The following is a 17,007-nucleotide window of genomic DNA, read 5'->3' as shown; positions in this document are numbered from 1 at the left end:
CTCCAGAGAGGAGAGGACAGGGTCCTGTCTGCTGTGGGCAGAGAAAATAGCAGTTTGAAAGCAGTTTGGAGGGTTTTTGTTTTGGTTTTGTTTTGTTTTGTTTCTTGTTTTTGTTTGGAGGGGGTTTATTGCCAAAGTGTCAGGAAAAAAAAAAAAAGAGAAAAGATGAGCTCCAAAGGCTAGCTGAAAAATAGCAACAACAAACTAGCTCAGAAATGTATTTTGAGAGTTTGACATCAGTAGAATCAGCCCAGCCATCTCAGAAGAGGAAAAACAGACCTGAAAACCAAAGCTAAAATGACACAGCAGCAGCCTGGACAAACCCCTGAGGCTGGGAAGGAGGAGGTTGCCTTGCAGGGTCCCAGAGAAAGAGAGTGATGATGGGACTTGGGGAGACCTTAGACTGGATATAACCCTGGGAAGGGTTTATTGAGCCCTGGAACAGGCTGCCCAGGGAGGTGTCTGAATCCCCATCCCTGGGTGGGGCTGAGGGACATGGGTTAGCACTGGACTTGGTAGAGTTGGGTTAATGATTGGGACTTGGTGTGATCTGCTACATCCTCATCTTGAGTGATGGGAATAAGCTCCTTCTGAGCAAGAATTCTCTTCTTAGAAAACAAGAAAATAGCCTTTTATCATGCTTCCTGCACTAATTTTAAAAGCTGAGAGCCCCAGCTCTGTCAGTGTTATTCACAGCCTGTGTGAAACAGGGAGATCAATAGTTCTCTCCTGAAACTGCAGAAGCTGCAGGTGAGTCCTAAGGCTGCTGCTGCTCTGCTGCCAGTGCCAGTCTGTCCCAGTGCCAGTACCAGTCTGTCCCAGTACCAGTCTGCCCCAGTGCTCAGCTTGGTCCCTGGGGACTCGGGTTGGGCTGCACCTTGGTGAGCTGGGGAAGCTCATGGAGTGGGAGAGGTGAGGGGCAGCATCCAGCCCTGCATGGAACAGGGTCTGGGGTAAGAGACCTCAGCTATCAGCCAGCTGAAAAGTAAAATCATCCCTGGAATGGAAACTGAGTCATGGAGCAAAAGTGGGTGCAGTGAGGAGAGCCCTGGAGAGCTCTGTCCTGCAAACACTGAGCTCTGCTCCTGGGAGCAGAACAGCTGAGGGACTGGAGGGTGATACTGGGGGGTTAAATGCTGGAGAAATTAGAGCTGAGGGCTTCCAGATGGAATCATTAGTTCTTGGTAATGTGGTAATTATTTTTGGTAGCTTGACACTGATGTTTCCACATTTGGTTCCCAAAATGGTTTTGGAGATGAAGTATGAGATCTGGTGTTCTGCCTCCACCTCTGAGTCCGTAATAACAGGGAGGATATTTAAGAGCAATAATTTGGGAAGGGCAATAATTAGGCAGTGAAAGTGCATGAAAGTTACTACAAAGAGGATAAAGCTCCTAGAAATGAAATAGCTCAGCTGATAGAGCTGAGTTCTAAGCAGTGAGCTTGACAGATTTACACTAACATGGGGAGGTAAACCCTCCGATTAGGAAGCTAAAGACATGTTTGTCCCTTAGAATGTTTTGTAATGCAGAGGTTTTCCACCTTCTGAGGGGAACAGCAATGCCCATTGCTCACCTTCCCTCTCCATGGTGTGTTGGAAACACCAGAACTGAGCCCAAGCATCTGCCTCCCAGCACTGGGCACAGTGTGTGGGCTGAGGGTAACTGGGGGCTTCAGGAAAACTCTGTCCTTGGCATGGAACAGGGCTGTCTCTTCACCAAGGGATTTGGTGCACATGGTGCAGGGCAGTGATGTGGGGGGTGGGTGGGTGGGTGCAGCCCCTTCCCAGCACACTCAGGAGGTTGCTGTGGGCACCACGTCCTCCCCCAGAAGTCTCCTTCTTGTCTGGTGAGGGATGTGAGCATCCCTGGAGGAGCAGCAGTCTCTGGGCATGCTGGAAATGGATGCTCCAAGGCAGAAAAATGGTGTCCCACAGGCACTTCTGGAGGTTTTCTGCAAGAGCCAAGGTGATGGGTGACTGTCCCCAGCCCCTGCCAAGCTGGCCACACTTTCTGGTGACCTGGGTGTTCCCCACATTTCAAATCCTCCTGGGATTTCTGGGGTTCAGCACTGGGGCTGAACAAAGCAGGTTTCAGGAAGGGCCTTGGGTCTATATCTGGACCTTGTGGCTGCCCCAATGAGTGTGCAGCTGTGATCCCTGCCCCTCACCTCTCCCTGGTACCCTGCCTGCTGCTGGAATGTCAGTCTGGGTGCTGCAATCCCACTGTCAGCCTTCCCACCAGGAGTCATTCTGCCTGGCTGTCATGTCTCTCTTTAGACTCAGAGGGAGATGTGAGGTGGCACCATCTGTTGTTTGTTGTTTTGGAGTCCACAGCTTTTTGCCTAGCTAGATGGTCTGAGCTTAGCACCTACACAATTTGCTGAAATTCACGAAACGGTTAATTTCTGAATAAATTAGTTCACTGATCTGACTTCACTGGAATGCTCAGAATTTCTTCCTAGCTACTTGAGGTCCTCCAAATGCAGTGGTGATGTGGTGATGTGGTGATGCAGAGGCCCAGATCCCCAGACTTTCAGTGCTGGCTGAAGATTGTGATCAGGAAAGGATCCCTCCCTCGTGATGTGAGAACTGGACCTCCCAGTGCTGTGGTACAAAGTGTGGCCAGGGGGAGGCATCTTTACCCAGGGGTGTTTTATCCTCCTTTCCCTGGGGAACTGGGAATGCCTTCCAAAGGGGCTGAATTAGACCAGAGCAGATGTTTCCCACCTGCCCAGTGAAAATCAAGCCCTGCCTCACCTGGCTGTGCTCTGGGCTCTGCAGCTCAAAAGAGAAACCTTTCCAGCAACTGGATCCCTTGTGTGAACATACAAAATATGCCATTTTTAGATGTCTTTTGGCTTTAACTCCTTTCTGTTTCTTTTCTTAGCTGCCTGAATTTATCTTCCTGTATGCAACCCCCCTCAGAGCTTCACCCTGCACTGGGCATTGGTTTCTCTGCTTTTAAACAAAACCTGTTTGACTTCTGGAGCCAACACAAGTACAATAAATTTGGGATTTCAGCAGAGGGGTTTAGATGTCCCAGCAGTCCTGGCAGGAGATGTTGCCTATCTCCTCCATGCTCTTGCTTTCAGTTGGCTGTGCAGCTGGAGGGCAGCAATCTCATTTGTTCTCCCTAAATAAACAGAGCTGGGAATTTTAGTGCCAATAACACCATCACTGTATTAAAAAATAAACCCTTAAGAATATTCTTTGAGAAATCAGAAAGCAAATTGATTGAAATATAATGGAAAATAAATTATAATTTTACAGCCTAATTTGCCAATTAATCATCTTTGTGCAATCAGATCCTTCTCTGACAGTTCCTAAAGCACCACCAGGTTAATCTTGGCCATCACCCCCTGGTGGGACCACCAAGAAACCCGAAGGCTGACAAGTTGGAACACAGTGAAAAAAAGGAATGAATGGCTCACTGGGAAATGGAAAAGTGTCCATGGCAGCAGAAATCCCCAGCAGCATCACTCCTGAGGACACAGGTGCCTCCAGGCTAGTCTCATCATCCTCAGAGACAAACAGGGCTCCCAGGAAGGCTGAAGTTCTGACTCAGGCATGATTTCCTGCAGTGATTTTTATTGCACAGCAGCTGCTGTTTGCTGAGCTCCCATTTCACTGATTTCCCCTAATGGGCTTGAAATGGGGCTCCTGGAAATCAACTGAATTTAGAAAAAACCCAAAAAAAACCGCCACCAGAGATCGGACATTTCACATGGCAGGAATAGAAACAAAAGGTCATTTTGCTCAAGGATTTTTTCATTTGATGTGTTTGCCTTGGGCACTCTGCTCAGTGGAGGTTCTGAGGAGCTGTGTGAGCTGTTCCTCCACCCACCCCTCCTGCTCAGCATGGCCTGACCCTGCCTGCCTGAGGCTCTGGGGTTTGAGCCTCTCTCCAGGCCCAGGGGGACTCCTGCTTGGCTTGGTACCACCTTTCCCAGCAAGGGGAAGGCTGTGTTACAGTCTCCCAGCTGGTGGCTAACTGGACTCGTGCTCATTTCCCTTTGTGGGGCTGCACAGCTGGGTGCATAGTGGGTTTTTTTGGTACATTTACTGAAATATCTGCTGTTTACCACTGCTGACAGCAAATGGTTAATGCAGCAGATGAGGATTAACCCAAGGGACAAACTATTAGTCCATGCTGCTATGAGAAAACTCAAGAGAATAATCACCTCTCTTGGTCAGTGGTTTGGGCTGACAGCTCTGCTCAGGAGGGTTCCTGGCTGCCAGGCTGCTGCAGGGGGTTAATACCTCCAGAGAAAATTCTGCTTCTGCTCCTGCCTCCTTCCTCCCACAGCACAAGATGCCCACAGATGGCAGAGGAGCTTCTCCCTCCTCAGCAGGGAGAGATGGAGCAGCTTAACCTGTGTGCAGAGAGCTGCAAACCTCCTGCCCTTGCACTCCAGGCTCAGGCAGCACTGGAGAGCAGAGAGGAATTTATTTATTTATTAGGGTTTGCTGAAGCCTGTAATTCTGCTGAGATTCTGGTGGGTGGCAACGTCAGCACATTCAAATACCCAGGGCTACAAACCTGTGGGGTTAGAGGGGGCTCTACACTGCACCTTCTGGACTGTGGGGCAGGATGCTCTTGTGCTCACCTGGCACCAAACTGAATTTGTCCCTAGGGGTGGCTCCTGTGCTACAACAGAGACATCCCCCAGGCTGCAGGGTGGTTTGGTCATTGCCTGATAGTGGCTCACAGGACAACCTCAGCATGAAGAAAAGTGGTTAATAATGTCCTCAGAAGTTTTCTTCCCCAAAACACTTTCAAGTTCAAGGGCATGGTTGGTGTCCCCTTGGCTGGCTGGGAAGAGCAGAGCCCAGCAGTGGGCATCCATCCCATCAGGGTCAGGGAGGTGAGGCAGCCCTTGTCTGTTCAAAGCCTTTGTATTTTACGTAGACTGAGAGCATTGTCCAGATGCTAAAAAAGTTGACAGACTTCAAATTCTTTTTCAGCCTGTCCCTCCCCGAAATAACTCTTAGGCCACTAGTAGAATGCTGCTGCTGTTCTCAGTATTTTATCAATGAACTACTGAATTTAAAATAGACTTCTATCACTGCATTTCATAAGGAACATTTTTTTTTCCCTCTTTGTTGTCTTTGAATTTCTTTTTCACTTACAATTACCAGGAAGTGCTTTTTGAGTTTCATAAATAGCTAAGCACTAAAACATTTAGAAGTGATCTTCTCTTTATCTGATTTCTGTCACTTTGCAGACCACTCAAATCTGTATTTCCCAATATCTCTCCAAGGAAGAGAGTAAGCAAAGTATTTCTTGTGTTTATCCACAGCTCATCATAATTTGATGTAAAAACTGCTTGGGAATTACCTTTGCTAAGGCTTTTCACTGCCAGGGGAAAGCCAATTCCTCTGCACATCAAATAGTATTAGAGAGGCTGAGAAATAATTTGATACTTTTGCCTCGTTTGTGTGCAGTTTCGGAAGCCCCAGGTTTGCCTGTGTGCAGCTGTGTTGTCCTGATGGAATAAGTTTCCTGGTCTGAGGGCCTTGGGGCTGTGCTGATTTACAAACCTGCGGCCAGGACAGAGATATTTGCCTCTCCTCACTGTGCAGCTTGTTCCGTGCTGCTGTGCTGGAGAGCTGGTTTGGCAGGGAAATGCAAGCAATGATTTTAAACCATAAATCTGAAGCACTCGTATGTTCTGTGAACTCAGGCTCAGCCCATTTTACTGTTATTCATTCCTTTAATTTTTTTTTGCAGGAGAGGCTGGGGGCTGTGATGCTGTCGGGACATGGAAGGGCTTGTTCAGCTCAGCAGCTGTGGCTGCCCCATCCCTGGCAGTGTTGAATGCAAGGCAGGATGGGGCTTGGAGCATCCTGGGCTGTGGGAGGCGTCCCTGGCTATGGATGAGCTTTATGGTGCCTTCCAACACAAACCAGGCTGGGATTTTATGAAATTCACGTTTCATTTTATTTCTGTTGAAGAGAGGATCTTATTTTTATTGGAGAGGAGAAGGGCCCCATGTGTGAGAGGTGTCCGTGGGTTATGGGCTGATTCCCCTGGAGCAGCTCTCCCTGTTCTGTGCCACACAGCCAGGAGAAGGAAGGTGGGGAGGCTGGAAGACGCATCTCACACATCCCTGGACCATCCCTCCACCACCCCCCAGGCGGGTCGGAGCCTCAGTTCCCCGGGGGTCGAACGGGCAGCTCCCCTCAGACCGGAGCCGCCAGGTGCCGGTGAGAGCCACGCTGGGCATCTGATACTAAGAATCTTTTCCTTTCCTTTTCCCCGCCTTGGGGACCACAGCAAAGCCCGCGCTGCTCCGGCGAAGCGGGGGTGACCCGGGGGGTGCTCAGGCGGGGTACCAGCATCCCCCCCCCCCGCCTCGGGGGCGGCCCCAGCGCGGCCCCCGCCCCACGCCCCCTCTCTCCATCCCTCCCCTCGCTCCCCCCCCCTGGCACAGGCGGAGCTTCTCGGCTCCTTCCCGCCGCCCAGCCGAGTTTCAGTCGGCGGCGGAGCGGGGCGGGGGGCGGCCGGGGCTGCCCGCTCCCTGTGCCATGTAGGATGCTGCCGGCTCCCGCAGCCAAGCCGCCGCCGCCTCCCCTGCTCTGGCCGAGCCCCCCCGCCGCCGAACCCCCCTGGGCTTGGGTGCTGCCTGGGATCCTCAGGGTCGGTGCCTCCGGGGCTCCCCCGCCGCCGCCCCCGCTGCTGCTGCCGCCCCCCGCCCCGGTGCTGCGGACCGGACCGGGCTGGCGCCTCCCCCCCGAACCGCTCCTGCCGCTGCTGCCCGCCGCCGAGCTGCTCCACGGGCAGGTACGGGCGGCTCGGAACCATGCGGGGGCTGGCGGGGTTGTGGGCAGGAGGCAACTTCCCTATCGCCGCCCTCCGGAGCCCTCCGCCCGGCCCCGGGGATGAAGCACCGGGATGCCCGGGGGACAGGGAGGCGGTGGGACCCACCCCGGGGGCTCTACCTCAGGGTCTCAGCTGCGGGGGTCTATCCCGGGGGTCTGCTCCAGGGTCCCTGCCCCGGGGGGCTCTGCCCGCAGCCCCGGTGCTCGGCCCCGCTGCGGTGCGGGGCTGCAGGCAGGGTGGGAGTGGTGCGGGGCTGCGGAGGTGCCTTCCCCGGGGAGAGGAGGCTGGGAGAGGCTCCCCCGGTGCTCCCCAGCGAGGGCCGGGATGCGTTTTCTGCAAGCGGAGACTGGAACGGGAGGGATGCTCCGGCAGCGGTAATCGAGAGCGTCGGAGGGGTTGGGTTGTGTTTGGGTTTTTTTTTAATAACGAGAAAGACTAAAGTTTTGAGTCATGTCAGATGAACCAATCTGCCTGGCCGGTGCTTCTTTCCCTGGTAGATATTTCAATTATTTATTGCTGCTGGAAAGAGCCAAGCGTTCGGGCTGGAGCGTGTGTCCTGCTCCAGCAGCGGCAGCGCACTCCTCATCTTGATGTTTGGTTTTTTCTTTTCTTTTCTTTTCTTTTCTTTTCTTTTTTTTTTTTTTTTTTTTTTTTTTTTTTTTTTTTTTTCCACAAGACGGAGGTAAAAATGAAGCAGAGGTTTGAGCACTGTAGAATCCGCTGGGTTTCGCGTGAGGATTTCCAGCCTTTTCGAGCACGAGCGTCTCTTGTGGTCTGGGAGCAGAGCGAGGGGGAGGCAGAGAATAGGTAGCGCTGGCTCTGATGAAACAGGAGCATCGATTATTCCCAGGTGTCAGAGCACTTAAATAAACTGCGGAGATGGTTTTATTGTGGCGACCCCTTTGCCAAAGGAATTTAAATTAAGGGGAAAGTACGCTCCTGATATTTCCTTTGGTTCTTGTTTGCCTGGAGATAGATTTCTAATCCACTTTCTAGTGATGTTTGTGATTCGTGTGTGAGATTCTGATTGAGCGGAGAAAAACTGAGCTTCCCCAGGGACTAGCAACCATTAGCCAAGGACTCGTTTTACTGCTAGGCTCCCGATTTATGGCTTTTAAAGCCATTTATATTGCCAGTGACATGTCACTCACCATGTAATTCCTGGAGAAACACAAATATCTGTTGGACTGAAGAGACATGCTTGAAATTTTCTGTAGTCATCCTTTATGTAATTGGGAAATCGAGAGTAAAATCTGTCTTTTAACTTTTTTGTTTGCTTGTTTGTTTGTTTTATTTTCTTCTAAGTGGATATTTGGAGGTCATACTCCAGTTATAGGATTTTCACCTTCTTCAAGTGTGGAATTTGTTCCTGTTTTCCCGCCCGTGTACGGATCCACAGTTCCCCCTCACGCCGGGAAGAGCTGGATCGATAAGAGGCTGCCCAGCTGCAAAGTAAGTCTGCTCCTGGTTTGCTGAAGTATTTGTAAGGCTGAAGTATATAAAGGCTGTGAGCTGAAAACTGCTGTGGGTTCTGTGAAAGGTCAGTGGTTTGCCAGGCAAAGCCCCGGGGAGCAGGAAGAGGTAAGGGATGGTTAATTGAGGCTGCCTCAGCAGTGATGCATCTGCACTTGGCTGGAGCTGTAAAAAGGACAGAATCTCTTTAATACCTGTCCTTGTTACATCGAGTGGAAGGGGCTGGTTTTACTCTAGGACAGGATTCTCAGAGTTTTTCCATTTTCCCTTTGCTCTTGGTACTTCCACTGTCTTTCCCCAAAAGGGATGCAGGGATACCACCAGGGTGTCCTCATCCTGCCCACAGTTACCAACATCTGTACATTTCCAGACCTGAATGGTTAAGACAAGGGTCTGTGACCCTCCCAGTCCCTCCTCACCCCTCTGGCTCTGGAGCAGCTGGCTGAAGCCTCCCAGTTGCAGAGGGACTTGTTCCAGAACACCACTGCCTGCAGGTTTTCTGGTGGTGATACTGCAGTTGTGTTAAAAGCCAGTTCATTTTCACACAGCTGCTCGGCTCAACTCAGCCTGCAATATTTGTGAGGCAGAAATCCATCTATTCTTGCAAATTTGTCCCTGAATAGAGATACTACCTGTATTGTGACATCAAGTTAAAGATGCTTTATTCTCTTTTATTCTTGAGTTTTTGCATCTCAAGCCCTAACATTCCTTGTTTATGTTGGACAGATATACTTGAATAATGCATTTGCTCTGGATTCAGCATGGATACATCCTGAGGAATCGAGGCTCTTTCAGGGAAATGAGAAACCTCTGTTACTGACCAATCAAGTCTCCACAGCTATAGCCAGGCCAGCTGCTGCCTCCAGGCCTCTTCCCACTCTGGTTTTGGCACCCCAGCTGATACCAGGTCAGTAGCACATAAATTATTTCGTATTTTTGTTGTGTGGCTTTTTTTTTTTTTTTTTGTTTTAAATTCATACTCCAGAGCTGCATAAGCTATTTTATAAAGTAAGGGTTTCATTCCACTCAGCTGAAAATCTCTTGATGCATCTGAACCTTGATGGCAAAGTGCATTTCATCCTCTAAATTACTCTGAAAGAAAAGAACATGTGTAGTTACAGAAGACTGTAACAGATTATTCCATAGCTGGCTTTTGACTGCCTGGCTGAAAGGGGCAGCCTCCTGCAGAATACTTGGTTTATTTTCAAACAAGAAACTGCTAACACAGTTCATGTATAATTCTCCTGTTGGCTGCTAATTTTAAGAATTTGGTGTGAAGAACCAGAGAAGAGCAGCTGATCAGTCAGTCATCTTGTTAAGACTCAGTTATGCACAAAAATTTGTCAAATAAATTCAATTAATCTGCATAACTCAGGTATGTCACAGCTGCTAACAGGAAAGCCAAGCTTTGCTCTTAGGAAATCTCTATTTCCTAAATCCATTGCAGTACAGCTGAATCTCACTGTTTTGGTGCTTACAGGAGCAATCTGAAACAGCATTTGCTTCACAGAAGGGGCTTACTAAAATTCAGGTACAGGGAGGAGCACGGAGACCCCTGACCATCTCTTCAAATCTCCCCATCCCTCTGTAAATCAGATTTGCAATTGATGTCAGTCAATAACATCCTCAGGAGCTGCTTCTGGGATGTGTTGTGGTTGGTAGGGTTGTGGTTGTACTACTGAAGTATTTCCTGTATAATCCTTAGAGTTAATATGAAGAGTAATAAAAAATACAGAGGGCAAATTGCTTTGTTAAGTGCTTTAACCTGGTAAGTTGGTAAGGATTCCGCAGGCTCTGGGGCTGGATCTGCTCTGCCTGTGGCTGTGTGGCAGGCTGCCCTGCCATGGTTAGCAGTAATGATATAATGTCACCAGTAATGATAGAATTGTTTTCTCAATCTATCAGCAGTGCTAAAAAGATAAAGGCACGAGGTGCTGCAGGTTGGTAATGCACAGGTTTTACAGCTGTGAGCTCCAGCTCCTGGGATGTGTTGTTTTCTGCTAGGAAAGGCAGCAGCTATGCTTCTGACACGGACTCCAGGGATTTATGTGTCTGTGCTTCACCATTTGGTGAATCCACAGCCACTGGGGATGTTTTGCTTTCCCAGGAACCACAGCATGTCTTCTGTCTGCTGGGCACTGCCTTTTCCTGGGGAAGGATGCACTGAGATAATTTAGCAGAGAAAGGATTAACATTTTTGTCTCCTGAAGATGGAGTTTGGTCCCGAGGCAGATGTGTGGTCTGCACATCCCTGACCATGGGGTGGGGGAGCACCAGCAGGACCCCTCTGTGGCACCTGTTGGGTGACAGCTGTGCCCCTCTGGTACTGATGTGCCATCATTTTACTGTTATTGGTGCTAGTTTGAATGTTTGAAGGCGTGTTGGTAATGGTTGGATTTGGTGATCTTAAAAGTCTTTTCCAACCAATACGATTCTAAGTTCTCCAGAACTGCTCCATGAGAGCCCCCCCAGCAGAGCCCATGGCTGCAGCTCCAGCAGTGGCTGGGGGGTGAGGGGAGCCAGGGAAGCATCCCCAGCCTGGGATGAAGACCTCCCAGTGTTGTTGTCCTTGAAGGAAACCAGTCTTCTAAACCAGATAGGTTACATTTTTTCTTTTTCTATTTTTTCCCCCAGTAGCAGATATTTTCTGCTCAGGCAAAGATTTGTTGCTGCCTCTGTTCTTCCACAGTGTCTCTTTGCTCAAAAGCAATCTTTCTGCTCTTTCATCCATTGGTGGTGAAATCAGAAATACCAGAATGAAAAGCACCCGTTTATTCTTTCACCACATTACTTCAGCTTTACTGATCCTGTGTACAGATCAAAATTTTTGATCCTTCCTATTAATATGCTTTTTCCTTTAATCCCACTCGCCTTCACACCAATATTTTTTAGAGCAAGTGTCATCAGAATTTATATCCATACACAGACACATTTTTCTAGGTGATTTCAGTTTATTTGCAGGCATTACAAACCCATGAAGAAACGTGGCTGCTTCCTGCTAAATTGGGGTTCCATTCTCTGGTGGGTTTTAAGAGGTTTGAAAGAGATGACACAGGGTCTCCATGGGAGAGGTCTCCCGTCTGTATTTCCTAAACACAAGCTTTATATCTGAAGCATGGGTGTACACATAAGGGGGCCTTGAAAATTGATTTTTTAAATTTTATTTAAAGTGCACATGGTAGGGCTCCCCTTTTGTAGAGCAGGAATAGCACTGCAGGAGCCCAAATCTTCCTGAAATGCTCTGCAACCTCTCCTGATCTGTGGAGCATTCAGGCACTGCAGGGACAAACACTCCACGGAGGCTCTGGGAACACTTGGGGTTAGTCACAGCCTTTATGAAGGGTTTGCTTTGCTTATTGAGTTTGTGCTTTTTGGGTTATCTACCCAAATTAAGACAAACTGGACATGGGACGGGGGCAATTGCATGGGTAGGAGGGAGGGGGCAATTGGACAGGGGGGAGGATTGCCTGGGGGTGTGTATGGCACAGGGGGCAATGGCAGGAGGGGGTAACTGCATGGGGGTGGGCATTGCATGGGGCAGGGGGGACAATTTCATGAGGGGGGGGCATTGCCTGGGGGACATGGGCAGCTGAATGAGGGGGGGGTCATTGCATGGGAGGGGTCACTGGATGGTGAGGGGCATTGCCTGGGGGCAGGTACAGAAGTGAAATTCCAGAGATCCCTCAAATTCTGGAGGGACACCCCCCCGAGCTGTGTGGCAGCCCCCAAAGCATGGGGCAGGCACAGGGTGGGCTCACCCAGCTTGGGGGGGGGTCAGAGATCACTGTCCACACCAGTCTGGGTGGTGTAAGATTTGCCTGGAGAGGAGTCACCAAGAAGCAGCTGTGTCTCCATCTTCAGAGCTGGAGGCCATCGTTTAAAGGATGCCCTGAGAAGGGGTTTGTCCTGATTTGGAATGCTGGCTGGAGCCAGGGCTTTCAGCAGGAGGGCACCCCAGAGCCCACTGGAACAGCTGCTGAAAAATACAGGCTTTGATTTACTCTGGAAAGGAAACTTATTTTTAGTGTTAGATTGCATGCTGGTTTTTCAGAGGTACATTTACCCGACAGAAAGTGCCCAAGTGGAATGGCACCTGGTTCTGCTGGAGAGCACCAGTCCTGTTGACTCCCTGGCACCAGAAAACAGCTTTTAAATCAAGTATTAACAATTATAGGGGTAGTCCTTTCTTCGTGGAATTATTTAGCAGGAGAGAGGGAGAGAGAACTTCATCAAAGGGTGGGGAAATCACCAAAACTTCTCTTTCAACTGACTGATGAAACTTTAATGAGGGGATTGATGAAAGTTTAATAAGGCAGCCCTGCTTCAGGAGTGTTACTCATCTGTGCTGGTGGAAGGCTGCAGCTACCCGAGCAGCTCAGGCTGACTTTATTTTCCTGCTTTCCTGGGCTCTTTGGGGAAATTTCATCCTCTCCTCCAAAATAAAAGAATCAAATGAGAAGTAAACAACCTTTCTGCTCCCATACCCTGTAGGAAACCAGTAGAAAAGTAATTTTTCTCAACAAGATTAGTTTTCATAAGAGTTAGAGAAGATGTTTTGTGGGTTTTTCCCAGCTGCTCGATAGCTGGAATTAGAAGTCAGTGCAGGCTCTGGGAGGGCAAGGCTTTAACCTAATGGTCTGTGTTAGTCCTCAGGTGAATCAACAATAAGCTTGGAATAAACAGCTGGATTAGTTGGACACCAATTATTTCTTTTTAATTTTCACTGTGACGGTGGCAGAATAATCTGTTTTTCATTTATCCACAGCTGAACAATCAGAACTTTTAATGTTTCTGTGCTTGTGTGCCTCTTAATCACTGCACGTGCAGGTGCTTCAAGTGAATGCTTCTTGGCATTGAAAAATACAGCAGAAATAAAAAAAATAAAAGTTTTTTTGTGATGCTCACTGAAAAGGCTCGACTTCCATTTTGCTCGTGCAGAGAGCTGATTTTCACAGAATCCCAGACCAGTGTCCCAAGGGCAGGGACACTTCCCACCAGCTCAGTTTACCCCAAGCCCCATCCAACCTGGCCTGAGACACTGCCAGGGATGGGAAGTACATTTTTTTTTTTTTTTTTTTTTTTTACAAATAAGTCTTTAAAAAGAGTTGGGAGCAAAGCTTCCAAAATTAGAGGAATAGACAGCCTCAGGAGCCCTAATTGGCTGCAACCAAAGCCAGATTCTTACCAAAACCCCTGACCCCCTCTCCCCCAATGCCAGCTGAGAGACAGCCAGCCCTTGGTCAGCTCTTGGTAGGTGTCAGAAGGCAGCGTGGGATGGAAGAGCCTGGATGGGTGTCTGGGCTCTGGAGCTGCCCAGGGGAAGGGCAACTTCCCCACCTTGCTGGGTTGGGTGGTCCTACCCAGAGCAGGGGTCTGCATCCCCCCAGCACCCCGTGGTCACACTGGCCCAGTGCCCAGGTGGACACAGAAAATCAATTGCTGCAAACCCAGGGGGTGCCTGAAGCCAGGACTCTGATCAAATAGTCACTTTTTAATTTATTTTTTTTTTTTCTCCAGAGTTACAGTTGGCTCTTCTTGCCTGAAGGATTTCCGCATGAACTGAAAGCATTTGCTAAATGACATAATAAGCTAATGATTGCTTGAATTTTGAATACATAGCTGAGTGCAGAGTGAGCAGCAGCTGGTGTTTGTCTAATTAGGTTTCCTCCTTAAGATTTTTGCTACTCGTTTTCTTGTTTATTTAACATATTTAGGCAAGGCTGAGCTCTAAAGGTCTTCCTTCCCCCAGGCTCATTAGACTGAAAGTAAAGGTTGCAGAGATTTGGTGGACAACCTCTGAGCTCCCATGTGAAACCACTGGGAGTTGTCTGCATGGTGTGTTTCTAAGATGAAGGATACCAGCACACAAAACCCATAAAGCTCAGATATTTTTCATGCACGGGATGGGAGAACAGCTGTAATTTTTTAATGCATGTGACAGGAGAAGCAGGTGATGGTGACACTGGGTGGTCAATAGAGCAAGGAACAAAACCATTCAGACTTTAAATCAGGCAACATGGAATTTAGGGAAAGTCAGAATAAGGGTGGTCTTGTTGCATTATGAGTCTGTGGGAGCTGAAGAAAATGCCAGCCAATGCATTCAAATACCTAACTTTTTTACTGAGGTTTTTTTCATTTAAGTCTAATAACTTTGCACAGTTAATACATGACTCACTGCTCTCTTGTTCCCCCGGGTTACAGTGGTGTGTTCACATATATGGGGTGTTAATAGCTAAAAATGTTCTGATCACAGACTGGGACTGGAATAAGAATTATCAAAGGGGCTTTGAGAGCCCTTAGGGAATATATTATATATTCAAAATCTGGTGTCTCTCTGGGGGGCTCATGCAAACAGTGGGGCCTGGCTGGCAGAGGTTGCAGACTTCTGTTGCAATTCAGCACACAGAGAACATCCTCCTGCCTAAATCCACTGGTTTGCAATTAAAAATAACATCTGTTGTATCTCACCCTTCCACAGGAGGTTGCCAGAACAGCCTTAAAGCCGTCGGTGGCAACCAGACCCTGGCTTTGGCCACCATGGCCATGGTGTCAGTGGAGCCCGACCCTCCCCAGGGACCTGCAGCCCCCGGTGTTCAGCCCTGCCACGTCCTCACCTTCTCCCCTATCAAAATTCCAGTCCTGCCTTCACCCTTCCCAGGTAAGGTCCCTGCTGGTGGGGTCTCAGGTCTGCCTGGCAGCAGAGGGGGTGCTGAGGCTTGCTGGTGTCCGAGGTGCTAAATGAAATATTCAGGGGATGGAGGTGGCATTGCTGCCACCCAGAATTCAGGTTATTTTCTCAGGTGCTGAGAAAATTATTTTCTCAGAAGGATTGTCTGAAATTGTGTGTTAAAAGAGAGTTCAAAGCCCTGGGTGTGTTTGCAGTCTGTGTCACTGGGAGGTGCAGACAGGGATGGGCTGAGCTGCATCCTTGGTGACCCAAGTGACTTCTGTCAGGAAACGTGACCCTAGGGCACCAAGGCTTTGTGGTAGAGCCTCAGGTTGCAGTGGTGGCATGAAAAGTACCTGCTTGACATGTAATAACATTTGTTTGTTTGGGTGTTTATAACTCTCAGTACACTGGGAGGGTGTTTGTGTTTCCCTGAGAGGCTCAGGTGTGGTTTGTGTAACCACTGCATGTGGCACCTGGGGAGGATGCTGGCAGCCCTGACTTGCTGGGGAGGTCGGGCTGGTGTGGGGGCTTCAGGATCATTTTTGAAGCTGCTCTTTGCATGCTTAAGGCAGCACTTTAGAAACCTCATGTACCAATTAAGCAAAAAACTGAAATTCCATTTTTTTGGTCCTTGAAGTGTAACGCAGCAAGACGCAGTGAGATTGAATTTTGCAGAATGTTTGCAGTTATGATTTTTGGTGTTCAGCTGAGATCTGTTCATGAGAGAGGCAGCTCAGTAATTATTGTTCCTGTGGAGCAGGCATCAGGACCCCCTGGCAGCAGCCTGCCAGCCCTGGGCTGGGTCAGAGCCTCAGAGCCAGCTGACCCCTGGCAATAAACCTCAAGCATTTCAGGCTTTGCCAGGAAGGATGGCACCAGGGGGGTTCTCCTACAGAATACAGAGGAATCCTCTAGGAAAAAAGCTTGAAACTGCCCACTCCATGAACAGTAAGCCTGAGATTCAGCTGAGCATTGCTCTGGATTCACCACTCTCTGGGTTTTGATTATCTACCCCCAGCTCCACAAGCAGCAGCCTGGCTGGTGCTGGGCTGGGAGGGAGCATCCTTGTCCCCTGGGGCAGAGGTGGCTCTGTGCCTGGGCTGACATCTGTGGGTTTGACCTGAAGTGCAGGAAAAAGCAGTCAGAAGGCCAGAGGCAGGGCTCTGCTCTGGAAAAGAAATGTCTCTTTTGCCATGGGAGTTAATGGCTGGGAAAGCACCAAGGAAACGTTATCCAGTGTGCAGGTGATTCCAGGTGGAGCCTGCTCGGTGACCCTGACAGGCTGTACCTGGTGAAACACAGCCAGGCATTGGTGTTTATTAACAACCACTTTGTGTTCAAGAGAAACACCTCTTGGAGAAAGCATCATCTGTGGCCTCTGGGGCAGCTGTGTTTTCAGTGATCCACATGTGGTTTATAAAGTAACATGTCAGTTAATGCTGCAAGGGTCCCACTGGGTCCCTGGCCCTGGGCACCAGCAGATGAAGATGGGATGTGGGTGGTGTGGGTTTACTGCTCCCTGGGCTCTGATGTGAGAAACTTCTGTCATTTCTGTTGTTGGGTGTTAGTTTGGCACCATTCTGGCCTTGGAAATGTTTAGTGATGCAAGGTATTTATGGCAGCAGAAGAAATACAAAAGGCCCTGTATTTAAAGCTGAGGAAACTATTGTGGTCTCTGGTCACCTGTGGGCTGTGTCTCCATGTCACCATGGAATGCAAAAGGAAAATCCTCTTGTACTCTCTGCTGAGCACAGGAACAACATTTTCACACGGATGAGGTGAAATGGAGAGGGTTTCAACACTGCTATTGGAGCTCTGCTGTGGGTTATTTCTTTCTTTCTTTTTTCATCCACTGGTGGTTCTGCTCATACATGTACCAGGCAAAATGGTCCCTTAAATATTTAATGTCTGCCTTGCTGTTAACTTGGGTTTTGTGCCAGATTAAACATAAAGACTAAGTGGGAGCATGTGGTGATGCAGCTACTCAGGGGTCTGGGCTGCATCCTTGTGCTTATTTGCCCTGCTGGTACAGGGAAAACTG

General features: G+C 49.1%; 1 protein-coding gene across 2 annotated transcripts in view; it reads left to right on the top strand.

Annotated features, from left to right (window-relative positions):
• Window positions 1–6,464: 6,464 nt before the first annotated feature.
• The window catches only part of TCERG1L (transcription elongation regulator 1 like), a 41,556-nt gene continuing 31,013 nt past the window's right edge, over window positions 6,465–17,007 (top strand). Inside the window, exons 1-4 of one of the 2 annotated variants that reach the window (XM_071749712.1) lie at window positions 6,465–6,784; window positions 8,129–8,275; window positions 9,023–9,203; window positions 14,775–14,954. In XM_071749712.1, the coding sequence (XP_071605813.1) occupies window positions 6,536–6,784; window positions 8,129–8,275; window positions 9,023–9,203; window positions 14,775–14,954 (757 nt within the window). In that variant the 5' untranslated portion in view covers window positions 6,465–6,535. The remainder of the gene's footprint in view (window positions 6,785–8,128; window positions 8,276–9,022; window positions 9,204–14,774; window positions 14,955–17,007) is intronic. The other variant, XM_071749711.1, reaches the window with a different exon arrangement.

The sequence above is a fragment of the Heliangelus exortis genome, chromosome 7 (assembly GCF_036169615.1).
Source record: "Heliangelus exortis chromosome 7, bHelExo1.hap1, whole genome shotgun sequence".
NCBI lineage: Eukaryota > Metazoa > Chordata > Aves > Apodiformes > Trochilidae > Heliangelus > Heliangelus exortis.
The sequence above is the reverse complement of the archived record's forward strand: the minus strand, read 5'-3'. Positions and strand labels throughout refer to the sequence as shown.